The sequence below is a fragment of the Condylura cristata genome, unplaced genomic scaffold, assembly GCF_000260355.1.
Source record: "Condylura cristata isolate star-nosed mole 26May11 unplaced genomic scaffold, ConCri1.0 scaffold00014, whole genome shotgun sequence".
NCBI classification, from domain to species: Eukaryota; Metazoa; Chordata; class Mammalia; order Eulipotyphla; family Talpidae; genus Condylura; species Condylura cristata.
The window spans coordinates 16,892,346-16,919,389 of record NW_004567115.1 but is presented as its reverse complement, the minus strand read 5'-3'; the positions used below and the strand labels follow the sequence as shown (position 1 = coordinate 16,919,389).

The 27,044-nt window shown below is 36.9% G+C and overlaps 1 protein-coding gene across 1 annotated transcript; it reads right to left on the bottom strand.

The window, feature by feature from the left end:
* Window positions 1-6,288: 6,288 nt before the first annotated feature.
* ERI1 (exoribonuclease 1) lies at window positions 6,289-26,813 on the bottom strand. Its single transcript, XM_004682459.2, has 7 exons — window positions 26,604-26,813; window positions 22,322-22,500; window positions 18,484-18,694; window positions 14,628-14,711; window positions 12,273-12,382; window positions 10,664-10,778; window positions 6,289-9,328 (listed from the first exon to the last, which is right to left on the bottom strand). The coding sequence occupies exons 1-7, from the start codon at window positions 26,709-26,711 to the stop codon at window positions 9,086-9,088; spliced, it is 1,050 nt and encodes a 349-aa protein (XP_004682516.1). The 5' UTR covers window positions 26,712-26,813; the 3' UTR covers window positions 6,289-9,085.
* Window positions 26,814-27,044: the final 231 nt, after the last annotated feature.

Below are 27,044 nucleotides of genomic sequence, written 5' to 3'. Positions count from 1 at the left end.
AAGGGCAGATGCAATTTTTTTTTTAGATGTGCTTATTTATGCATAGAACTGGGGTGCAGGCCAGAGGTGGGGGGGAATGGTTGTAGTGGGTGTGTGTGTGTGTGAGGATTCACCAGAGACAGAGTGGGGAGCAGAACAGGCAGAAGGACTGAAACACACTGCTAAGGGGAGCAGTGGGAAAGACAGGAGAGGTCTGCTGCCCATGTGGGTCAGCTTCCTGGCTGGGGATTGCACATGCAGCAGTTTTATAGTGCTGAGACTTAACCCTTTGCTCCAACAGGAAGGCCTTAGATGCAATTTTTATTGAATCTTAACATTCAGCTCTAGGTTACCATGTTACCAGAGTTAACATCTTATTGATGGGACTTATATATTGCTCTACATAAAAAAAAAAAAAAAAAAAAAAGTGGAAATAGGAAGCTTGTTCTGCAAAGGGCAAGGTAATATTTTCAGTCTCCCTGTTCAGTTGCAACTACTTAACTGTACTTGGTAGCACAAAGACAGAGAATATGTGACACAAACAAGCATGGTAGTTATATTGCAATAAAATTTTACTCATAGAAACTTATATTTTAATTTCATGTAACAAAATATTATTAGTCTTTTGGTGTTTTGAACAAAAATGTAGAAACCCATGCTTAGGTCTTAGCCCACACTAAAACAAGAAGCTGGTTGAACTTGGCCTTTGGGTGCTAGTTTGCCAATTTGGGCCCTAAATTAACACATTTATGGGCTTTGGAAACTTTGTGGAAGAAGGGAGATTTGAAATTGTTCCAGGATGCAAAAGAAACTTCTTAGAATGCTATCATTCACTTACTAACACTCAACTACATGCAAAACATTTTGAAATCACATGTGGTTACAATCAAAGATGTAGCAGTCTGAGGCTCAGTTCCCAAAGTTGACAGCCCTCCAGAGACAGAAAGTCTTCCTTCAAAACACAATCTAGTCTTTGGAGTATACTGGCAGTCTAAAGACCCAGAAAGTTTGTTTCCTTGGTGACGCCACCTACAGCCAAAGTTGAACAAGGTTATTTTGACTACCTGTTTCCTTCTCTCAGGAATTTTACTTTCAGCTCTTTCCCTCACCTTCAAATTATTGCTTTTCATGATCATTTCTGGAATATTCATGTCATACCATAAGAGAGCAAGTCAACTGACCCTATCTAAAAAAAATGACCATTTAAACTAGTCTTCAATATGGCATTTCCCTTTTAGTAACATGTTAGGGACTCCTTTTCATTTCAGTCCAGGTAGAACCTACCTGTCCCTAGAAGATCAGTTTTGGGGGGTTAGAGGGGGAAGACACTTCAGTAAAATTTCTTCACAGTGGGATCTCCCTGGTGGCGCAACGGATAAATGCAGCACTGAGAAGCTAAAGCCACTTCAGCACAAGTTCCATCCCTGGCCCCTGAGGTGACCCACATGTTGTAGCAGACCTCTCCCTGCCTGCCCGCTGCTCCCCTCAGCAGTGTACTTAGTCATTCGGCCTATTCTGCTCCCCACTCTGTCTCTGGTGAATCCTCTCACCGCCCCTGCACCTCTGGCCTGTACCCCAGCTCTGTATGCACAAATACATAAATCTTTACCAAAAAAAAAATTTCTTCATAGTAAATGTTTTGAAATGTTTTGAATTTTATCCACAAGATTACAAAACAAATAAAACATGGACAAAATACAGTGCTTAGTACATATTATAACTGTTTCTAAATATTGTAGATCTGAAATAATTACAAAAGAAACCTAGTCCAATTCAATAGGTTCTAAGAGGTGAAGGTGGAAAGTAAATAAATTAAATAACTAATAACTAAGGGAAAAAAGTTGCTTGAAAATGATTAATAAATATTAATGTCATAATATGCAGTACATATTATACAGTATTAATTTAAAAACGGTAAGAAAACATTAGTAATTTGTTGGTTTTCCTGAATGTTGAATGAAATGTTTTCTAAGCACTTTCCTCATAAAAATTTGTAGCGTTAATTTCTTGAAGATAACAGAACACATCAAAACAGTAAAAACCAGTATTCCAGTGTTTTAAGATGATCTCATTAAAAACGTATAATGGACATGCAATGGCCTGTGCAAAATAAAAGTTGGTTTGACAAAAAGCACTGCACTGAGAAGCTAAAGCCACTTCCGCATGAGTTCGATTCCTGCCTGCCCTGGAGGTGACCACATGGCCCGGCAGACCTCTACTGACCTGCCCGCTGCTCCCCTCAGCAGTGTACCTTGTCGATCTGCCTGTTCTGCTCCCCACTTTGTCTCTGGTGAAGCCTCTCGCCACCCCTGAACCTCTGGCCTGTACCCCAGTTCTGTATGTACAAATAAATAAATCTTTAAAAAAAAAAGTTGGTTTGACAAAAGGAATAGCAAACTGGAGGGGAAGTTAAAGACTCAGCAGAGCTATTACAAATCTTTAGGAGAGTGGCATCAGCAAATGGAGGGTTAAGAGATACCAATGCTCATCCCCTCTCCTGCCCCACAACAAAACAGTAACTACAAATAAAAAGAAAAGAAAAGAAAAGAAAAGCTCTAGATTACCAGTAAGTAGGAAAAATGCTGCAGAGCTCAAAAATTAAAGGTGGCCATGGAGAAAAGCACAGCAACACTTTGCCAGTCATGTCATTTTCCAGTCAAGCGCAGCTAAGGTTCAGGAGGGATCCCCTCATAGGTATTTCACCCAATGGGAAAAAGAACAGAAACCCAGCAAGCCTTGCTCTGTGGAGCTTTTGCTACCAAGGACTGCCTGCACAATCTCCCCCAGTGCCAACACCACTGACAGCGCTGCCCGGCTCCACTGTTCTCATTCCCACTCAGGCTGGGGCTACCAGTGTGCCAAGACCTGGCTCCTGGCACTGCCTTGCCTGTTCTCTGAGACCCAGAAGCTGCAGGCCCCACTACTGCCGCTGCTCTGTGCCCGGCCCATGCTAGGTTGCAAATCAGCCCACCATTACTGGCATCTGTCACTGCTCTGAGTTGTGTCACCTGGGTTCCAAGTTATGCTTGACTACTATTATGAGGGCTGTTCTGCCATTGTTCTGAGCCTCAACCCTGGTTCCAGACATGACTTATAGTTGGGTCAAGCTGTGGCTGTTTTGCCAAATACCCCTTGGATTCCCAACACATAGCTTTAACAGGCTACCACCAGGAATGTGCTACACTCTGATACAGTCATCTGGGGCCAGAGTTGAGGTTGACTCGCTATCCCCAGGCAAAGCAGCCACTGCACTCTCCTCTCCGGGCACACGTGACCACGGCATCCTACCGTCCTGGGGCCTGTGTTACTGCTGCATCTCTCTGCTCCCATGGGTCTGAATCACTGTGACCAGCCACAGAAACCTAAATTCTGGTTCCACAGGCTATGTATACACAACTTAGACACCAGTGCCACTGATTTGCAAGTAGTATATGCCCAGGAATGCAAGCATTGTGATAATTTCACATGTACCTGATCCAGGATCCCATTTCACTACATCTCAGTGTCAGCATGCCAGACCAACAGTCAGAGTAATGCCCTTAGCCAGAACTTCCTCCCATGGGCAAAAAAAGTAGAACAGGAAGACCAGGGCGATCCTGCCTCTGGCGATCCCATGCACCCCAATCATCACTGTGACCACACATTCTTGGCCAGTGATGACCCCCTGTATCCTCTCGGGAACCAAAGATGTTACATCCCATCCAGTCAATGTTCTCACAGTCAATTTCAGGGAAAAGTCTTTTTTTCCAATGAAGCCAAGCCCAACAGGCCCTAAGTGGTAACTGCCCTTTTAGACATGATGATATAAATGCAAGACATCAGAAACATGCAAAACAAACAAAAATGACACCACCAAAGGAACACAACACTCCAGCCACTCCCCCCCCCCAAAAGAAATGAAGGTCTGTAAGTTTCCTGAAAAGAATTCAAAACAATCATTTTAGGGAAACCCAGGGACATGCAAAGACACAAACTCAGTGAACTCAATAAAACAACACAGAAACAAAATGAGAAGTTCAACAGAGACAGAAATCATAAAAAATAACCAAATAGAAACAATGAAGAAGGTAATGATTGAAATGAAAAATGCAAGTTTCAACAGCAAACTTAATTAGGCAGAATAAGTTATGAACTTGAAGACAGATCACTTGCTATTACTCAGGAAACAAAAGAAATCAGAATGAAACAATGAAGGAAGTATCCATGAATCATGTGCTACCATCCAGTGAAAAGAATATTCACATTAGGGGAGTCCCAGGAGAAGACTGGATAGAGAGCAACAGAAACCTTATTTAAGGATATAATGGCTGGACACCTCCCAATTCTAGAGAAAAATGGTTATCCACAGATACATACATTTCAAAGACTCAATAAAAATAGATCTTTACCAAAACACATTAAAATCAAAATCTCAAAAATCAAAGAAAGAGGGGATTGTGAACGGAACAAGAGAAAAAAAGACTAATCACATACAAGGTAATCCTGATTAGGCCATCGATATGCAGATTTCTTAGCAGAAACTTGCTGACCAGGATAGAATGGGACAATACAGTCATACATCCCTTAAAGACACTTCAGTCAATGACAGATCATGTATACATAGGTAGTCCTGATAGGTACTATCCTCCAGCCTAGGTGTGTTCTAGGTAGCTCATTAACAGATATATAATGTAAAAAGATGTAAATTGGGATGTCAATAACAAAGTCTGAGGTACAGAAGTAAATGTGTAGAACTTTAATGGAACTGAAGTTGTTATCAGCTTGCTTAAAATAGCAAGTTATAGCACCCAAAGAGCATCTGACATTAGCACAACAAAATCACCTAATGACTGTGTATTTGAAGTGCTCAAAGATGAAAACCTGTCAACTCTACCCAGCAAAACTGACCTTCAGAGATACTTTTCCAGACCAGAAAAAGAAAAGAAAATTTATCACTATTAGACTGGCTTTACAGGAAATGCTAATGGAAGCTCTTCAAGTTGATAAGATGTTCATTGGTAACATGAATATGTATTGAAAGTATAAAATTCATTGGCAAAGATAAATATTTAAATTCAAAATACTCTCTGCAATGATGATAGCATGTAAATCACTTTGACCTCTGGCATATAGGTTAAAAGACTAAAATGCTCAAAATAAACACAGCTACAGTAATTCATTAGCAGATATATAATGTAAAAAGCTGTAAATTGGGATGTCCATAACAAAGTCTAAGGCACACAAATAAATATGTAGAACTTTAATGGAATTGAAGTTATCAGCTTGCTTAAAATAGACTTAAAACATAAAATTACTTAACATAAAACATAAAACTCCCTGGTGGCACAGCGGGTTAAAGCACAGCACTAAGAAGCTTAAGCCACTTCTGCATGAGTTCGATTCCCGCCTGCCCCGGAGGAGTTCCACATGGCGAGGCAGACCTCTCCTGACCTACCCGCTGCTCCCCTCAGCAGTATATTTTATCGATCTGCCTGTTCTGCTCCCTGCTCTGTCTCTGGTGAATCCTCTCACCCTCCACATCTCTGGCCTGTACCCCAGTTCTATATGAATGAATAAATAAGTCTTAAAAAAAAAACATAAAATGAATATGAAAACCTCATGGCAACCACAGAGCAAAGACATAAAGTAGTTACACAAATGATGTAAGAGAAAAGAATCAAAGCATACCTCTACAAAAAATCAACTCACAAAGACAGAATAAAGGGAACTACCAAACAGTCAGAAAGCAATTAACAAAGTGGAGACAGGAAGTCCTTACCTATCAACAATTATTCTAAATGTGACTGTTTTAAATTCTCCAATTAAGACATGCAGTGGTTGGGGGCAAAAATAAACAAGACCCAAGAACAGACAAGTGTCATGTAACATTTCAATCAATGATGCACTACATATATGACAGTGGTCCCAACAGACTATACCATACAGCCTTGGTAGGCTTACCTTTCTAGGTTTGGGTAACAGTTACGCAATAATGAAATCAACTAACAACACAATTGTCAGAATGTAAGTGGTATCTGCTATACCACTTAGTATATGTGCCATATATACTGCCTAGAAAACCTTTCATTCCCCCAAGCTTTAGAGACATTCACAGGCTGGATGAAAAAAGGTATGAAAAAGGGAAGGGATGAAAAAAGTCTAAGTGATTAAAGAGAGCAAGGATAGCTATACTTCTATCACACAAAACAGATGGCCTCAACAGCAGTAATAAGAAGACAAAGTCATTATATAATGATAAAGCAATCAATTTATCAAGAGGATATTAACAATTGTAAATATATACATACCCAATATTGGAACACCTATGTATACTAAACAATTATTAAAAGAACTGAAGACAAAACAGTGATACAATTAACTGTAGGTAACTTTATACACTCTACTTTCAACAACAAATCACCTAGATAGAAAATCAATAAAGAAATAAGCTTGAATGGTGTTTTAAACCAAACAGAACCCAACTAGTATATACATACAGAACATTCCTTTTAACAGCAGCAGAATATACATTTTTTTTAAGCACACAGTGAATATTCTTCAGGATAGATCATGTTAGGTAACAAAATAAGTCTTAACAAATTTAAGACTGAAAAAACATCAAGTCTCTCTTCTTCATACTATGGTATGAAACCAGAATCATTTACAGAAGACTGAAAATTTACAAATATGCTGTAATTAAACACACTTCTATTAAGAGAAAATTTAAAAACTTGAAAAAATAAAAATAGTATATACATATGCATAATGGAATATTACTCAGCCATATAAAAGAAACCCTATCGATAACAATGTTGGATAAATCTAGAGTGCTAAGTGAAGTAAGCCAGATGGAGAAAGACAAATACTATATAGTATCACTTACATGTAGAAGTGATACACACAAACAAAAGAGCCAATTTCACAGAAACAGAAAACTGTTGGTTGCCAAGGTCTGATAGTGGAAACAGGGTGATATAGGTCAAAGGGTAGAAATTCTCAATTACAAGAAAAGAATCTAATACAAAGAATACAAAAAATAATGACTATAGTTAATAATAAGATTTTGTATACTTGAAAGATGCTGAGAATAAATTAATTAGGCATTCTCACTACCAAAAAGAAAAACAAGTTAACTATATGAGGTAATGGGTGTGTTAATTATGTTAAACTTGGTAATCAATCTGTAGATATTTAGGAAATCATCACATTTACACTTTAAATATATTTAACTGTGTTTGTCAATTATTCCTCAATAAATTTTAAAAATTAGGGCTATAAAGCTTCACTAGATAAAATATTTGGTTAAGCAAAAAGGGTAGTAAGAGCTAACACTGAAAGTCTAAAAAAGTACAAAATGAGCTTGATGGTACTTGGGATATTTGGCAAAAAGAATATAGGCAAAGAATTAGCAGCTTGACTTAGAAACAAAAAAGGACAATGCAAGATTCCTTTGCCATTCTCAGACTTCCCAATTATAGTTTTGGCCATTGATAAGCAACTCTGGAAACTGATGAAATCAGTTTTGCACAGCACAAACTTAAATTCTCTAGTAAGGTGATTATGTGGAAAGCCCCCTAAAGAGTTGCCTAGGGAACCCAGAGGCCACATCTGCAGAGCAATTTGCTATTTTCTATTCCTTTGCCCTGGCACAGTAATTCATTAAGTACCTGAATAATGTTAAAACTTTCAGCAACAATTTATGGAAAATTTATATGGGGGTATTTTGAATTCATGAAAATCTCAGCATATACCCAATTCTATTCTAAATCCTAAAATACTTAGCTCTCCTGTTTTATTATAATCCATATCAGGTTGTCTTTGTCCAATTATTAGTTATTATACTGATTCTATGACTGCTACTCAAAGGCAGAAATTCATTCCTTCAAGCAAGAAACCACAACTCAACTCAAACTAAAACACAAACAAAAAAAAAAACCACTTTTCTCCTATGCATCAGTTAGAAGACCTTTATAAAATTCATGTGATTATAATACATAAATCATTAAAATAAAGCAGCATCATAATTATTATCAGAAAGTAAGGCAAAGGAACAATGTTAATGAAATTGTACCTTGAAAGCTGCAAGGGAAATTCAATTCTGAAAATATGTATTTTTAGCTTTGAGATAAAGAAGAGTTTTACTTTCTCAACTCTGTAAGCACTTTTGTTTTTAGAATAAGTTAAGAATTAAATATTTAACATTAGTAGCCACGGACTATGTGAAATCAGTTTTCAGTAATAAAAACGTAAGGTAGAAAACATTTCACTTTCACTCATCATCTTCTCTACAAATGCAAAATTAAATGATGACCCTTAATTTGAAGTCTATTTCAAAGCATGATCTCTCAGATCTAAGAATTTGGGCAGATCTATGTCACAAGAGGGAGGGGAACCCAAAAGTCAAGTCCAAAGTAAACCCACTGGTTTATCTGTGTACTGTAAGTTCCAATTATAGCTCTTGAAGAGTCCTTTAAAAGGTAAATTTTCTTCTGATTTTTCCTTAATTTCATCAGCAACTGAATTTTTAATTAGACCCAATAAATTTATCACAAGTCTTCCAATTATGAACTGAAAAGAAATGTGGTAGATGAGTGAGTGTGCCAAGCACTTCATGAAATTCATAACACATAGCTGAACGTCACAAACTTCAAAACTGAAAAGCACTATAAAGTTCTTAAAACCAAAAACTAGTAAAGACCCACCTTCCAATCTTTTGTACATTTCAAAATGTGATTTTATCTACTGATGTTAACGAAGAATTAATTATGTATTCTAAGATTAATTAGATAGGACATTCAAGGAGTGCACCAACAAGCCTTTGTATTTTAAAACCAGAGAGAACACACCTTGGATACCTTAAAATAAAGAACTCAGTTCTAAGCAGGAACTCTTACTGTGTAACCAATACTGTTCATATCAAAAGTGCTGGTGGCAAAGAATTCAACATGCCCTCCCTACAAAATCTGTTCATATACACACATATATATCTATAACTGTAAAGATTCTAAGTATTTAAGGTGCTTGAATCTTGCGCTGCAGGACTAATTCAATAAGTATTCATCTGCTATCTCTTTGTAGCAACTCCAGTTTGAGTGAACGATCCAAGAGTAAAAGAGCAAAAATGCTATTATGTCCTAGAATGCGGCATTTGTGGAGCTGGAGTGCCCTCTAGTGGCAACGAAGAGGACACACTCATTAGCTGTCCCGCATGCATTTTCTCATTAATGCGAAGTTCACATCCATCCTGAAGCATTCTGACTGCTATTCTTGCAATGTTCTTGGAGTCATCAAGACCACTGTGAGGCCGTCCATCATAATCCATGCCTAGTTTTTCAAGCATGATGGTCAGTTTGGTTTGACTTCTAGGAACCTGAAAAATAGTTTAGTAAATAAATTTTCAGGATGTAAAAGGTTACTATAAAAGTTACAGTATTTACTGTAAATACAATACATTGAAAATCAACAGTTATAGCTTTAACAAAATTAGGCAAAAGGCAAAAATTCTTTTTCAAATGAAGCAAATAAGCCTTCAGTTTAAAAAATTATCTTAAAATTAAAAATTTTTTATATGAAAATATAGACAGTATAAAGAATCCTCAAGACAACTATAAAGCTTTCTGACTTAATAAATTATTTACGGAAAAGAATGTGTTGTTCTGGATAGATAGCTAAATTGAAGGTCTAACCTTTTAAACAGAGATTTAATTATTTTGCATGATTATTTTCCTGAGATGTATTTATTTTACTTGACTGATTATTTGACTGACTTCTGAGACTCACAAAATTTTAGCCTTCCTAAGTAACTAAAGGCAATAAAGATAAAGAATTAAAGATGATATTGGATGGCATTATCAACCTATTTAACTAATCACTTTTTTAATCTTACACATCCCAAAATTCGAATACTCTCCCCATCTCTGATATTTGGAACTCAACAGCTATCTCAAACTAAGTTAAGTAACAAGAAATATGATATATAACTAAGTAAATATATCAAGAAATAGTATAAACATTTAAGAAACATGGGGCTTCCCTGGTAGTCTATGGGGTAAGTCTCAGAGCTATCATCACTATGGCCTGAGTTTGATCCCTAGCCAAGGAGGTGACCCACATAGGGTGCAGCAGACTTCTCCTGTCTCGTCACCTGCTCCGCTCAGCAGTGTACTTCAGTAAACCTACCTATTCTGTCCCCCACTCTGTCTTGGTGAATCCTCTCACAGCCCCCCATACCTGTGGCCTACACCCTAGTTATTCTATGCACAAAAAAAAAAAAAAAAGATTAATATTAGGGAAAAAACAGTTTTAAAAAAGTGAGAGTTTTTTCCTCTCACAAAACTAGAGTGTAATACTGGTGAGGGTCATGATAAAAAAGTCTTGCAATATTATTTTTTAAATGTACAATAATCAATTTTGATAAAAAGGAGCATCTTACCCCAAATAATCCATACACTGAATACCCCTAGAGCTTCAAACCTGTTACTAAAGATCACATATATGAAGTAATCTATTTGAATAATGGTAACAAGTTAAATGAGAAATACACCTTTTGTTCCTAAACTCGTAAGATCATTTACAAATTTGGAATCTGGAAACTAACAACTAATTACATGGCCCTTTTCGGTGAAAAATACTTAGTAAATCATAACAAAACATACATGAAAAATACAATAAATTTATCGATAGTAGTATAATAAAGAAATTTTACCTTGTAAAAGTTTCCATATGACTTTCGAATATTGATCCATTTTTTAGCAAAAGGAGGATATTTGAGTCTACTTAGCCGGCACTGAATATTCAGGAATTTACTCATATCCCATGAACTTATAAATCAAAAACAGGAAAACAAATAAATACACTGTTCTTACAAATGAATACTTTAACTATTTGCTTTTTATTTACACATCACCTGTCTGATGTTAACATATAACATCATGCTTAGAAAATTAACCTCCTTTCTTCAAAAATACTAATTGAGAAGTTAACGTTAAAAAAGAGAAACAAAGAACAGGTTAGGTATATTAAATCTGCTTTTACTTAGTTTTATTAGGTTCATTTCCCCCCAAATATCCTCACTTGTGTCATTTTGATCATTTTTATGTTCTGTTTACCTGGGCAGACCTCTATCTTGTGTGATACATGGTCATAATTCTAAATTAATTGTTAAGTTTACTTTCAGTGTCAGGTTTATCACATGGCAGTTTTTGCGAGGGTGCTATTAAGTCAGCCAAAAAACAACGAAGCAAAATAGGTGAAAGAGACAAAAGTAGTTGCCTTCAAGTAGTTAATGTGCAATTTGCTTACTATGGCATGTTTCTGTAACACTAGTCAACTTGTGTTAATGTGAAAGTGCACAGGTTCTAAAGGATCTGCCCAGATCCAAACATTGTGTTCTGCTCATTCATGTTTAAAAACAGTAATAGATTTCTAAACATTTCCCAAAACTTCTGTTTTTAACACAATTACTATGCGATTAAATTCAGTGTTCTTTTTCCTACTGCCTGCAGGGCTCTATACCCTTTATGTTGGTGACATCACAACTTTAGTGTACAAGCTCTCTGGAGTTTGAAACAGAAGCTGATTAGGTCTTTTCTTCGACCTTAATTACATTATAGTATACGTGCTGACTTGGCACGATGCTGGTAACACTTGTTTTAACCTTTCCAATCTTCCCACTTAACTTTTTACTTAACAAATGCTTTTTGTCATACTTTGAGTTTAGCACTACAAGTAAACAATTTTATGTGAAGACAATATAATATATATACAACACACGATAACACGGAAGGTTAAGTAGCAAAAGAATCTTTCAATAGATTTTTAAATCCTTGCTAACATAAATACAGCTTAAATATCAGAGTATTTATCAGAAGCCAACATAAATGGCACATATCATAGCAGCTGTAAGGCTTCAAGAAAAACAGATCACCGTAAGTTGGAGTATCTGGAGTAAAACACAAGGTGGGCTTTGAACAGTCAAGAAAGAGAGCCTTCCAGTGGAGAGGAAAGTATGATTAAGTACACAGGGGATTTTTCTCAGCTAGGAGAGTCATAAAAGTTTTAGTAAAGTTGCTTTATATATTGTTATATTTCTCTTAACTCCCTAGACTTGGATTAAATTTATCATTGTTCTTTTTCCTGTTTAATCCTTAGAATTCAACATTAAACTAGAAATTAAGAACAGAAAAATAATGTCTTCTGCAGGAACTCTAATGCTGTTAGTAAATAATGCCTTTTGTGGAATTCTGAAAGTTAAGTGAAAAGATCTTTAATCTTTAAAAAAAAAAAAGATTGAAAAAGATAACTTTCCTACTTACCCATCTGTCAATATGGAATACTTATACTTTGTTCCTAACTCCTTTAATTTCATCCAGTCAATTACTTTTTTTAGTACCTGTGGGAAGGTATCAGCTCTGTCCACCTGATCCTGAAGATATGAAAGCAAAATATATTTAAAAATCTGGGCAGTTACATAGAGTCCAATAAAATAACCAGACATTCGAGGGAAAACAACCGTGAAGTTTTATCTGTGATGTTTTATGTTCTTTATGCTTTCCTTGTCTGAGATTCACTTTACATTTCATTTTTAAGGCAATTAAAAATTATTTATAGCCAAGTATTAGAGACTAATATCAACTGAAATATGTAATCCTCCCAAACTTAGACTTAAGATAATCTCTAGTGCTCTCTCTTCCTCTTTTTTAATCTTCATTATCACAAAGTAATTTTTTTTCCTTATTAAGTTTTCTCATGTTGTGAGTCAAGTCTATAATTTAAAAAACAATTTGGATGACTGGCTCTTTTGTGGGGATGGGAGGGCGGGAGAGAGAGGAGGCCCCAGGGGGTCCTTTTTTTAAGTCTCTGTTCTAGTGCCTAATTGTCCAGAGACAAAAAGGGAAATTTCTATCAGCTGAAAGTCACACTTCCATAAGGTGGCTCCCTAATCTCAAAGCTCACATCTTTCTACACTTACTACACACTACTGCCACACTGATCTTCCTCTAATGTTAATCTAACGTATCACTTTCATACCTAAAATTCTTCAAACACTTCCAAGGCTTTCAGGATAAAGATACACCAGACTATTCACAATCTGGCTTGCTTCTGTCTATCACTCTGCTTTATCTGTGACCACTTTCTTAACAGTCCATACATATTTGAACCATTCCGAATTCTGCTGTTCATAACTAAAATGCCCAGCCATTCTTTTCTGTCAACTTACCTACCAGGCCAAGGCCACCAACTTGAACACTTTTTTCCAGGACAGCCTTTCCATTCCTTCTGTTACAGAAGTCCCTTTTACAGATACCCATAACAGCCTGAGATAAACATTGACTTTCTAGTCATTATTCTGTCTGTCCTAACTTAAGACTGAGAACAAAAGACATAAACACTAACTTGACTATTTTTATATCTCTTAATACCTTGACAAATATTATAGTTTCTATTTACATAGTCATTAAGTGAGTGAATGATGGAGTAAAACAACTATGTAAATGAACAAAGGGTCTACTACCTCATTAGAATATAACCAAAAATCAGAGACTAAAAAAAAATAACATACTTAAAAAGTCAAATTGTAATAGAAACTTAGTAAATTTATCTTCAAGTTCAGCATGGTAGTACTTACTTTACTAGTGCTACACGCAAATAAAATGTTTTATCTATTTTTAGGAATTTCTTTTATTTTTGCATTTATTTATTCTTATTTATTTCTGGGGTATAGGCCAGAGATGAAGGAGATAGGAGGATTCACCAGAGTAGGGAGCAGAACAGGCAGATCTACTGAAATATACTACTGAGGGAAACAGCAGGTAAGACAAGAGAGGTCTGTTGTGCCATATATGGGTTAGCTTAGCTCCCAGGCCAGGGATCAAACTCAGGCCTTCATGGTAACAGTTTTGCTACTAATGCCCTAGGTACCAGGGATGCCTACAAATGAAATATTCAGATTCATTACAACCCCTTAAAAAGGAAAGTCTGGCCCTCCCTGTGGGCACAGCGGTTAAAAGCGCAGCATTGCAAGCTGGCCACAGCTGCTTAGGTGCAAGTTTGATCCCCACCACAGAGCTGATCCACATGTCATAGCAGATGGATCTTCTGACTCGCCTGCTGCTCCCCTCAGCAGGGTATATCATTAATCTGCCTGTTCTGCTCCCCACTCTGACTATGTGAATCCTCTCACTGCCCCTGCACCTCTGGCCTATGTCCCAGTTCTGTATGTATAAATAAATCTTAAAAAAAAAAAAAAAAAAAAAGTCTTAGAAAAATTTTACCAGATCTAAAATCTGCTTTTTCTTTTTTCGTTTTTAAAAACTACTCTGTTGGTACATAACTTGTGTACAATAAATTGAACATGTCTGAGGTGTACAAGTCTGGTAAATTTTTGTTTGCATATACCATCTTCATAATCATGATGTTGAAAATATCTATCAGCCCCAAAAAGTGTTCTTCTGCCCCTTAGCAATCCCAGAGTTAACCATGGCTTGCCTTCTGTCATAACAGACTAGTTTGCTTTTTTACTTTTTAGTTATCACAATACAAAAGATCTTTACCAAGCAAGGAAAGTATCACATTATTTTACATTTTCTACTAATCTTTTTAAACTAGCAAATTAATCCCTACTTTAAAAACTCTTTCATACCCCAGAAAAAAGAACAGAGAATTATAACCTGAGTAATCCCAGTTAGATTGATGCAGAAATCGGAAAGTTGTGTGTTAATCTCTGGTCTCACATACTGCTGAAACGTATCTTCCTGTAAGGGAAGGACAGCGAGTTAAAATATGTTCTATGACTTAAGATGCATGACATATCATACATGACAATTCAGCCACAGAAAGTTCTAATTTTATAGGTGCTCACATACAGACCTTTCTAGAGTTTTGACAATTATGGATAATTCTTCACTACCAAAATACTCTAGTTTTTTAATTAAAAATCACTTCTCAATAAATAAAATTTAAAAAGAAAAGCCAAGTGCCTAGAAAAGCAAATTTCCAAACCAAAGTAAACATTTTTCTGAAGAACAAAAGGTTGATAATTGTCATTTAATAGTTTAGAACATGTAAAACCTTGAGTGGAAACTACTTCAATATAGTTTTTTAAATGGAAATAAATTCCTTGAAGCAATGTTATCTTCAGTTATGTTAGCTGTAGATCACTATTTTCATTTATTCCTCAGCAGCCCTTATTTTCATAGTCCATTAAACTGAATTCTAAATAGTCAAAATCTGACATGATATGTATTTATAAGCTGTTGATACATTTCTGTAGCAATTTTTAACCTCTTCAGGTTTTCATGCTTGTCTTCTCATTTCATACTTAACATCTTAGCGAATTCTGGAAGGTCAATACGGTTGTTATCACCAGGCTCAGATCTCTAATTGCTTTTTCTCTAGACCAATTCTGGCTCCCTAAACCAGATTTACCCTGTCATTTGTTAAAAACTAAGGATAATTTCAAAAAATGTAAGTTTAAAGTTAGCAATGCATAAAATTGTAGATATGAGAAAAAGACAAAATAGTCTTTGATATAAGATTGAAAAATTAAGAAAAATAAACACACTTTCTAAAGGTAAATTATTTCTATATAGTAGTGTATTAAGCTAAATTATAAATAGTTACTAACACCTGTAAAACAGCAAAAGAATAGTAGAGATTATTCTTGCTTCAAAAGTTATATATTTACTTACTAGATGTATTATAGGAGATAAAATTTTACTTAATTTAACATCATAGATTAATGAGGTCTACATCCTTTTAATTGTTAATATTTTGTTTTAGAATTTTAAAAGAAAATCTTTCAAAAATAGGCTGCAAACTTCCCTTACTATTACAAGCTGGTAATACTGAATAATATTCATAAACTTTATTCACTATTTAATGCTTTTAACAGAATGATGGTATAGAGAACTATGCATTCATTGACTAAATATTTACCAATCACTTAGATAACTTACCACCTAGCTGATAAGTTAAAAGATGATAGGAATATTTAAAAAAATGAAGTACAGGAGTTAAGGTGGCGTTACAAAAATGTTATTAAATAGGTAACCAGATATTCTTCATCTAGAAAATGAGAAGCAAGAAGGTATGGAGGGAGCAAATGAGCACGAAGACCTCTGAAGGAGAGGAATTAGAGCCAAAGCCCTGGCAGATGTGGGGTACAGCACGAGGGGCTTTTCTGAGGAACAGCAAGCTGGTCCAGACAATGCAATTAGAGGGATCAAAAAGCCAGATCACGTAAGGAATAAGGCTTTTACTCTGAGTGAAATGGAGGGTCACTGAAGGATTTTAAAAAGAGGAGTGAAATGATCTTACTTAATTTTATCAGGATTAACCTAGCCAGTGAACTGATAATTGACTATCAGGGGATAAGGATTAAAACAGAGACCAGCTAAGTGGTAAGTACAACAGATCCTGCCCCCCCCCAAAAAAAAAAAAAAAAGATCAGGGTTCAGATAGGGTTCTTCCAATGCAGTTTCAGAAGAGAGCATTAGAAAGATAAGAGTTGCTGGGGACCCCCCTGGTGGCCTAGAGGTTGTCTCAGCATTACTACCCAACCACCAATTCAATCCCCAGCCAGGGAGCTAATCCAATAGGAGACTTTCATATGCTCCTCCCCTTAGCAGTATATTTCAGTAGATCTGTTCTACTCCCCAACCTATCTCTCACCCCCTTACTTCTGGCCTACACCTCAGTTCTGCAACACACACACACACACACACACACACACACACACACACACACACACACACACAAAGCATTGTCATCACTCAAGTAAGGCAGAAACAGTAAATTCAATTTGTGATATGTTAAGATGTCTTTTTAAATGTGCAAGTAGAGATGTCAAATAAGCGAAAAGCAGAGATCTATTTGGCATACATCAGCATTTTAGTATCTAAAAGTTAAAGAACTAGATGAAACCATTAAAGAAGGGGATCTATAGGGAGAAGACCACCTAGGTTCGAACCCTGGGGTGTCTGACTTTAGGAAGCTGGGAAGAAAAGGAGGGAATGGGAAAGCAAATGGGAATCCATTGAGGCTGGAGAAAAAGCAAGAGAATGAGGTATACTGGCTATCACTTGAAGAAGGTGCTTCAGGTACAGAGAAGTCAAATTCTACCAGAATTTAGGTACAGGTGAAAGATGACACTGTAAGGGATTTTAATGGAATGATGGGATTTAAACCCAGTGGTGTCAGTTGAGAGAGAATAGGAGGAAACATAAGTCCACATAACTTCTTTAAAGAAATTTTCTGTGAAAGAACAAAGAAATGACATAAATGGGATTGAGTGGAGGCTTTTTATGGTAAAAATAACTTGTCTGGATGTGACAGGAATGTAGTAAGCAGCAATAAATCATTAATGTGTAAATGAGAAAAGGGAGTTGCTAGAGCAGTGGAATCTACAGTGATACGCAATATTATTTACCTTCATAGTTTTTTTTTTATTTATTAACCTCTAATCTGCTTTGAAAAATGAAATTATGTAAACAGAATGATTCAGGCTTTGACTAGCCATAAGGGAAAAAATTATGCATTTTAGAACACAAACCACTTAATACTTACTCCCATAATATTTACTCCACGTGCGTATAACAAGGGAAACCACAGAAGTTACTGACATGTCAAATTTTACAAAGCAAATGAGACTTTCTGAATTAATAATGTATTAACCCCCTAAAACACATATATCATAAGATTTAGAAGCTAAGGTTTGAAGAGTCACTATCTCGTAAACTTTTCATTAGGAAGAAAGGTAGTTGTTAGTTGAAAGGTGGTTTTTGAAATTTATTATTTTTAGAGATTATTTTTATTATTTTTGCAGCCGTGGTTCTTAACTACCAATCAGTTGGAAAGTTTTGTTAAAAAGCTGATGCCAAGGGCCCCACTTTGACAAACAATTCAGAAACTCTTAGACTAGGATCAGGCCTCTGGCTATTTTGTTTTTGCTTTGTGTACTCCCCAAGAAATTCTAATGTATAGCTAGGTATATGTTCAGAGCAAAGAAAAAGAAAAAAAGAGATACTGCATAATTTTGGCTACTGGAAAATGAATAGACTATGAAGTGATTTTATTAGACTTTTTCTATTAATCAAGCTGAAACAATCAAACTCCCTGGTGGTGCAAGAGGTTAAAGCACAACACTATGAAGTTGTTTGCAGCCATGCAGCACAAGTTCAGAGTTTGATCCCCAGCCAGGGAGCTGTTCACATGGTGTAAGAGACCTCTTCTGACCCGCCTGCTGCTCCCCTCAGCAGTGTGTTTCAGTAGATCTGGCTGTCCTGCTCCCCATTCTGTCTCTGGTGAATCCTCTCACCCTCTACACCTCTGGCCTGTACCCTAGTTCTTGTATGCATAAATAAATAAACTTAAAAAAAAATTAAGCTGAAACAAAGCACACAGCGAGAGCAAAAACCCACTTTAGAATGCTAATTCTAGCTAAAACCACAGTGAGATTCTCTGCCTTTCTGGTGAATCCCAGAAACTGCAGATAAAAATAAAATTAAAGTATAACAATTTACTTACTATTTCTAAGGTATGAGTATTCAGCAAAACAACAGGAAATTCAATTATTTCATGGATGAATTCAGGTGGGTTCCCTTCTTCACAAGTGGCTTCAAAGTCAATGATACAAATATAGTCATAGTAACTGTCACAACAACTGTCATCTTTCACCATCAGTTTCTGCTTCTTGTAATAGTTTTTCAACCTTTTCTTTAGTACATCCTTTACTCCTCTAAGGAAAATGAGAACAAAATTAACTTATAGGTGAATTCTGCAGTCAAAAATCTTAACTTGTACTGGCTTAAACAAAGATGGTCATAATACAATTTAACAAATATTAGCCAAAATAAATGCAAAGAAAGCAAGAGTCAAAGCTAATTCAGCAAAAAACTAATTAAGAAATATACTTAACAAAATATCAGTATTTTCCTCTGCAAGTAACTTTTCATCTTTATAGCATACAATAGCATTTTCTCCAATACATACTGGTCTTGTCAACATATACCACCTACACAGCCATTATTACCTTATTTAATAAGATGACATACAGGATATAAAAACTGAAATTAACGATGAATTACGGTCAAATACAAATTTCAGAGTATGAAAATTCAGTTAAACTGAACACATCACGCTATGCTTTGCCTTTCCTTTCTTTTGGCTTCTAAAGGTCAGAAAGCTCAACAAAACCCTGTAACTATGAAAGCATTAAACATAAAAGCTGAATGCCTAGGGCCTCCCTGATGGCTCAAGGAGTTAAATCTCAGCTCTATCAAGCTATCAGCAGACACTGCAGCCTGACTTTGATGCCTCACAGAGAGGTGACCCACTTGGCTCAGCAGACCTCTTCTGTCTCACCCACTGCTCCCCTCAGCAGTGTATTTCATCAGTCTGCCTGTTCTGCTCCCCACTCTGTCTCTGGTAAATCCACTCATCCACACCTCTCCTGCCTCCCAATCCCACACATACACCTCTGGCCTATACCCCAGCTCTTATATGCATAAATAAATCCTTTTTTAAAATGTGGATGCTTATTAACTCCCTAATTAGAAAAACTAACATAGAAGATGAGTGAAACCATTTCTACAAGAATACTTTTAATACTCAGTAGGTCTTTAATTGGAAGGTTTCTTAATTTACCTTGAGTAGAATAAGATTTGGTATATTATACACATTTTCCAAATATATGTTCCACAAATAGGAGGTAGTGGTAGGGAAAAGGTTGTTTTAAATAGTTAACAGTGGTTGATAATGGCAGTTATGTGCTTCATACATTATGTTTCTTCAAAAATTAAAAGGTACAACTGGTACTAGGACTTGTTTGGGTGTTGCTTGAGTCCTATTATGATTTGCAAATACAAAATGATAATAAAAATAAGACCTTAGTCATAATTAAAATGTAACAAGGCATTCTGGGAATTTTAGCTTCTATTAACTCCTTTCACATTAAGGTACTGTGAGTGACTATGTCATCTGACAATGTTAAATTACTCTGTCTTTATTCCTTTTTTTCTTTGAGAAACTACATTCACTAAAGGATTACCTGTAAGCACAGAGGCAACACAACACACCTGTTGCTCCAGAAGCACTTGTCCTCTCCCTTGCCCATTCATATCTAAATAACCACCATTTCTGTCAATTCAAATTCAGAACCTGATTCTCCTTAAATATCTCTGGCATATTCTCTCTGGTATTACCTTCTTGGACAATGGCACTTCACTATCACAATCCTCCTATTTAGTCTTCACTTTAGGAATTAAACACTAATGCCAATTTCCTGCTGAACTACCTTCACAGGTTTCTTTCTGCTTACAAAGTAAAATGCAGATTTTAATACTGCGTTCCTTCACGAGTTGGCAATCATCTATAATTTTAGTGCCATTTTCAAATATTCCTATTCCCTACGGCATGTGGCATATGGCAGAAAAGCCATAACATAGTCATTGCTTGGTATGTGGTACAAATTCATGTTCTATAACTCGCACAAAAGCTGGGGGGAAAAAAAGTCAGAGCGTGTACTGAGTTGCATTTACAATACCTTCCTTACTGTTTGGCCCACAAAATTCAAGTGCCATACCTGGAGGTCCTTAATTTTTATGTATTGTTGTGCTGTACCTGGACAGACCTCCAATGGAGCACTAATCACTCTGTACTGAGATAGTATATGTTTTCCCAAGAGACTATGAACTTCCCCAAAAAGGGGAACATATCTGTTTTACATTTGTGACTTCAATGGTTATTAAAGTGCTTAAAAATAACCAAGTGTGGCCTCCCTGGTGGCGCAGGGTTTAAAGATTCAGCACTGTCAAGCTATCACTGAAACATGAGTTCAATCCCCAGCCAGGAAGCTGACCCACATGATGCAGCAGACCTCTCCTATCTCCCCTCAGCAGAGTATTTCAGTAGAGCTACCTGTTCTGTTCCCCACTCTGTCTCTGGTAAATCCTCTCCTTCCCACACCTCTGGCCTACACCTTAGTTCTTGTATGCATAAATGAATAAATCTATAAAAAGAAATAAACAAGTGCTTGCTGAATGAAGGTATAAACACACACCTAGATCTCTAGCTCCAGTGCATGTCGGGTAGAAGTACTGATTCTTGTACCTCAGAAGGGCAAAAGTTTTGCTCAAGTTTGCACTTTCATAAGAGTCACAGAGATATGAGGTAAAAAATTTCCTTACAATAATGACCCAGACAATCTAAAAGGGAAAAGTTACACATGTAAGCTTTTTTTAAAAAAAAGTTAAGTTCCGGGCTCTCCCTGGTGTGCAGCGGGTTAAAGCACAGCACTGAGAAGCTAAAGCCACTTCCGCATGAGTTCGATCTCCTCCTTCCCCGGAGGAGATCCACATGGCATGGCAGACCTCTCCTGACCCACCCGCTGCTCCCCTCTGCAGTGTACTTCGTCGATCTGCCTGTTCTGCTCCCCTCTCTGTCTCTGGTGAATCCTCTCACCCTCCACATCTCTGGCCTGTACCCCAGTTCCATATGAATAAATAAATAAATCTTTAAAAAAAAAAATTCTCATTGCTTACTATCCAGACTAGTCCTCTCTGGTCTTTCTCGAGCCAGAGAGCTGACCAACATGGTGTGGCAGACCTCCTCTGACCTGCCCGCTGCTCCCCTCAGCAGTGTAGTTTGTCAATCTGCCTGTTCTGCTCCTCACACTGTCTCTGGTGAATCCTCTCACCTACCACCTCTGACCTGTACCCCAGTTCTGTAAGCATAAATAAATAAATAAATCTTTTAAAAAAAACTATTAAAACTTTATGTATGCATTTCATTAAAAATACTTAAGACAAACAGAGCTGGCTAAGCTGCACTGTTTTCTCATTCAATATACATTTAAACAAAGCACAGTATCGTTATGTGTATTTTTACTAAACTAAAACATAAAAAATATATTTTCTGGTAGGTGATTTCTTAAAATTGCCTGGTTTCAAAGGAAATCTCTATTAAAAATAAAGAAAATTCGTGGACAAAATGAAAAAGATGTTATTTACTCTCAATAAAACAAGATGTAATTTTCCAGGAATCAAATGAACAATTAAAAAAAATTTAAAACACATTTGATATGTAAGCCACAAACTTCTATACATTGTTAGTATATCATCAATATATTCTTAGACTTTGAATTAAGTTTCTTAGTCTGATCATCTAAAATGCTGATGTAAATACTAAGAGTTGTACACAAACAATCTCATACAGAGATTCATAAAAACTTAAATGACAATGTTATTTGAAATTATGGTAATGGTTATTTCTTTATGGTAAGATTATGGATTACTTTTATATGTTCAATGTTTTCAAGATTTTCTAGAAAGAATTACATAATTGTAAAGTGTTAATTTTTAATTACCTGGTTTCAAGCTTGAACTCTGAAAGTTTAGCTCTGAGTTCCTCCTTACTCATCCTATTAATGCAACCATTCGTGATAGCAATCTCTTTGTAAACTGGGTCACTGAAATCACTTGTACTGGAGGTAATGAACTTGGATCCTTTTGTATCTTGGCCATCAAACCTACATCGCTGCTTTTTCTACCAAAAAAAAAAAACACAAAAAACAAAGCACAGTTTAATATTAGTTTAAACATCTTCAGGATTCAAATTCCTAAGGCATCTTCATGTTACATTTTTAATGAATAGTGCCTAGTACAGCTGCTGAGAGACTAAGTATAGGAAGTCATGTTTCCAATACAATTTACGTTGCTCTCCTAAGAGTAATGAAGTTCCCTAAAGGCAATGATGCTAAGTAAAAAAACTGATGCTGGAATCACAACCACCACAGCACAGAGCTCCAAATATCCATTTACTAGCAGCATGGTCCTAGTTAGGTACTTACTAGCTTTTGATCTTCAGTTTCCTTATCTATAAAATAAAGTAAAATAATAATTATCTCAACTTATAGTTGGTAATGGTAAATAAAATTTGGGAAAGTCTATTTTTTTTTTATTTTAAGTTTTTTATTTTTATTTATTTATGCATACAAGAATTAGGGTGTAGGCCAGAGGTGGGAGGGGGTTGGGGGGAATGAAAGGATTCACCAGAGACAGAGTGGGGAGCAGAACAGGCAGAGTGACTAAAATGCACTGCTGAGGGGAGCAGCAGACAAGACAGGAGAGGTCTGCATGGCTGGCCATGTGGGTCAGCTCCCTGGTGGGGGGCGTGTGGGGGAGGGTTAGAACTCTTGCCTCAATGACTGGTGATAGCTTGTTAGTGCTGAGACTTTAAGTGCTGTTCCACGGGGAAGCCCCTGGGCAAGACTAGTCTAAGAATTAAATGAGGTTATGCATACCAGGCTCCTAATAACAAAGCCACTGTAGCTATTAATAATTACTTGTAATCACATACTGCAGAACAAATCTTTTCACTAACAATATTCTGAAAATGACAAATCAATTTTAAATAAACTTTTGCAACATTTAAGTACGCTATATATCAGTGACTTCTGAGGATTTTTAACCTGATTGTATTTCACAAAGTTAACAGAAAATGTCCAATATAAAAACAAAATGGACTAGTTAAAAACTTCCTTGTATGCAAAGGAAAGAAGGAAATATGTTCAGCTTCAAAATACAAAAGATACATATGTACTAATTATTCAGGTGAACGAAAATTATTATAAACTGTTTTTCTTTTCAAAAATCAAAACTGCTGTTAAAAACGTGACCTGATTCTGATCATTCCACAAGTAGTAGGAATTACCAAATGTTCCACATGCAATTTTATAAAATTTAGAAATGTTCCAGAATTCCCAAAATAGTTCAGTACTTGCTAATAATCCATATGAAAGTTTGTTAATTCAGTCATAATCTGCTTCACTATCCCCTTGTGGACTACAATTACAGATTAAGAAGGGATAATCAGGGCCTCCCTGGTGGACCAGGGGGTTAAAGTCTCATTACTACCAAGCTGTTGCCACTCACTGCTACACAAGTTAGATGCCCCACCAAGGATCTAACCCACATGGCACAGCAGACCTCTCCAGTTTTACCCACTGCTACCCTCAGCAATGTACCACCTGTCAATCCACCTATTCTGCTCCCCACTCTGTCTCTGGTGAATCCTCTTGCCAAATGAATCTCTGGCCTAGACCCCAGTTCTTGTGTGCATAAATAAACAACATAAATGTTAAAAAAAAAAAAAAAAAGGGAAGAACACATAGGCCCATAATCCCTGATTCAGTTCCTGAATTAAAACTAATCCTGATGATTCAGGGACTTTTTTCTACTTTCAGGTCTTGATTTAATACAACACATCTTTACTGGAAAAGTAATGCTATGCTTAAATACTCAAGAATTATTTCTATCTGCTTTCAGGATGAGGTCCGTAATTTCAAAGTGTGAACTGTTCATAAATTAAGGAATAACTTTTATATTGGTGTTTTGTGATGACAAATGTATAAACTTTATTACACTGACCTATGGCAAAGAAAACAATCAGCTTTCCAAAACATTTTAAATTTCTGATACCTGTTACTTTATCATTCCAATTTAATCAGGATAATATATCCTTTGTCTCTGAACTTATTGTGAAGTTTAAATTTCATCTTTGATAGAAGACAAAATTAGGCTAACAATGAATAAGTTTATCTACCAAAACAGATATTTTAGTGAATTTAAGCAAACTTTCACCTTGATTAAATTTTCTCTTTGATTCACTTCCTTAATTCTTATCTAAAACTGTGGCTACAAAAATTATCCACGAGAAACTCTTGGACTCTGCCAGGAAGGCTATAAAGAATGATTTCTAGAAAGCAAGATCTGCTTCCTCTCAAGGTTCAACTCTAGTCTCTTCTTTCAATCAAGTTTGAATTACAGTCAACGTCCCATTCTCAGTGACCAAAAAGTGTCTTTCCAAATGTCAGGTCTACATTAATGGTTTCCAAGGAATGCTCAAGTCAATACACAAAGGAGCAGGAAGAAAATACTAAAAGCCCTGCATGTATTAACCTACAAAACCATAAAATTAGTTTATTAATAGTACAGTGATGGACACGCATTTCTATGTGTCATTTGTCACATGTCACACACAGTACTGGCCAGATTCCACAGTAAGGAAAGAAATACTTGTGTGACATTTTCTCACTTTTCGTGTTTGCATGATCTGTATATATTATCCAAATAAGAGAATCTTTACATAATGGTAAATGACTACAGAAAATCGTAAGTACCAAACAAAGATTTACTGTGAGATGCAGTTAGCAACAGAAATATGAGCCAGAACCTGTGTGGCAAAGTACTTAAAAGCACTGTTGAACTTAAAACTATGTATCTTGGGTTACAGACAGGTACTCCAAAACTGTTTTTTTCCTTTTCTATAATGATGAATTCAGAACTTTCTGAATGGATACAATTTGTTGTTTCATTAAAAAAAGTATTTTTTATAAAAAACTACTGACATTAGGGATGGAAATTTAGAATTCCAACAAAAAATTTTATTTGAGACTGAAAAAACTCATTAATTTAAGGATGCTTAAATTAAAAGCAATTGGGAAGCTAGACAGGCCTTAAGTTGCCACATATTTCAAAGTTTTAAGACTTTCAACTATAATAAAGTATAACCAGATTTCACTTATTAAAGATAAACTGTAAAAAACTTTTGAAACTGACTGACATGATAATGCTATTGACAGTTTCTCAGGTTGAAGGGGGAGATGAGGTAGTAGACTGTTCTTTAGTAAAAAGGGACACTGGAAGGATATTATTTAAAGTGTTGTATTAAGGGAAACTGCAGAGACCCAGAAAAAAATTCAGGGCAAAAGGAGAATATAAAGACCCTTAACAAGAATGACGAGCCATCCTAAAAGCACTAAGGAGGCCAGCGGACCAGGGGCATTGTGAGATGCAATTACAATAGAAACAGGATCCAGGGCGGTGGACAGCAATCTGAAGGCAAGGAATAGCTCAGTCTTATTCCAGACCAAACTGCTGTGGAGAGAAACTGACTGGAGATGGAAGAAAGCTAGGAAACTTTCTGAAAGGTAATCAATACCTGTTACTAACAAAAAATGACCAATATTGGTATTACTGACAATTCACAGCTCTGGCCCACAGTTACATTAGTCAAATAGGATGAAGAAGCTTTAGGACCCTTCTTTTTTTTTTTTTTTTAAACAACTTTTTTCTCGCTAACTATGATCTACCAGTGTGCTGTCAAAACAAAACAAAACAAAAACCCTTCAGAACATCAGTGACTAGTAAGTGGGCAAAAATCAAGCTCCACGTAATAGGCCCAATCGCCTGTTGGGAGGCAACGGGCTTAAAGATAGTATGAAGGGACAAACCTAAGGCATATGGTGCGATTAAAGAAAAAAAAAAGGGCATAACCCACCAATTCTAGGTGAGGGCTAGCTTGGCTCTAGCCACAGCGCACAAAGAAAAGTGGAGGGCTGAATTCCCATTCCGAACTTACAAAGCCACAGCCACACATTTCTTTTATTATTTACTCTCATCCCGAGGGAGCTCAAGGACAAGCACGCCAAGTAAAGGCTGCCGGAGCTGGGGGCCAGGGAAAGCTGGGATCGGGGTTGGGGTCAAAGTCACGCAGAGTGAGGATTCGAGGCAATACCCTGAAAGAAGGGGGCACCCGGGTGACAGGCGCGGCGAGCACCGACAGCGGAGCTCAGGCGGTCTCCTCACCTCAGGATTCTGAGGCTGCGACTCCTCCCCACCCTCCGAAAGCGGCGTCCGCAGTCGCGCGGGAGCCACGGCCTCTCCGTCAGGCTGTTGGCTCTGCCCATCCTCCATGCCAGGTGTCAGGTATACAGGCACTTGCTGGCGCCCAACGCTCACTCACTCTGAGACAAGCCCAAAAGCTTCGTCTTTTCTTCCTTGAAAAATTACCGGGCTCTCGCGTTCCCGCGGCGGCGGCCACACAAACTCCAGAGGACACCACCCACTTCCGGGAACGTGTGGCGTCTACACGCTGCGCATGCGCGGTGAGAGGTGCGCGCGGAACGCCAGTGCGTCTGGCCACTAGGGGAGGGAAAATGAAGGGGAGCCGAGGCGCGCGCGGGAACGAAATGCGATTGCAGTCGCCGGGCTGCGTAGCTGCGGAGGTCTTGGCGCTAGACGCTAATG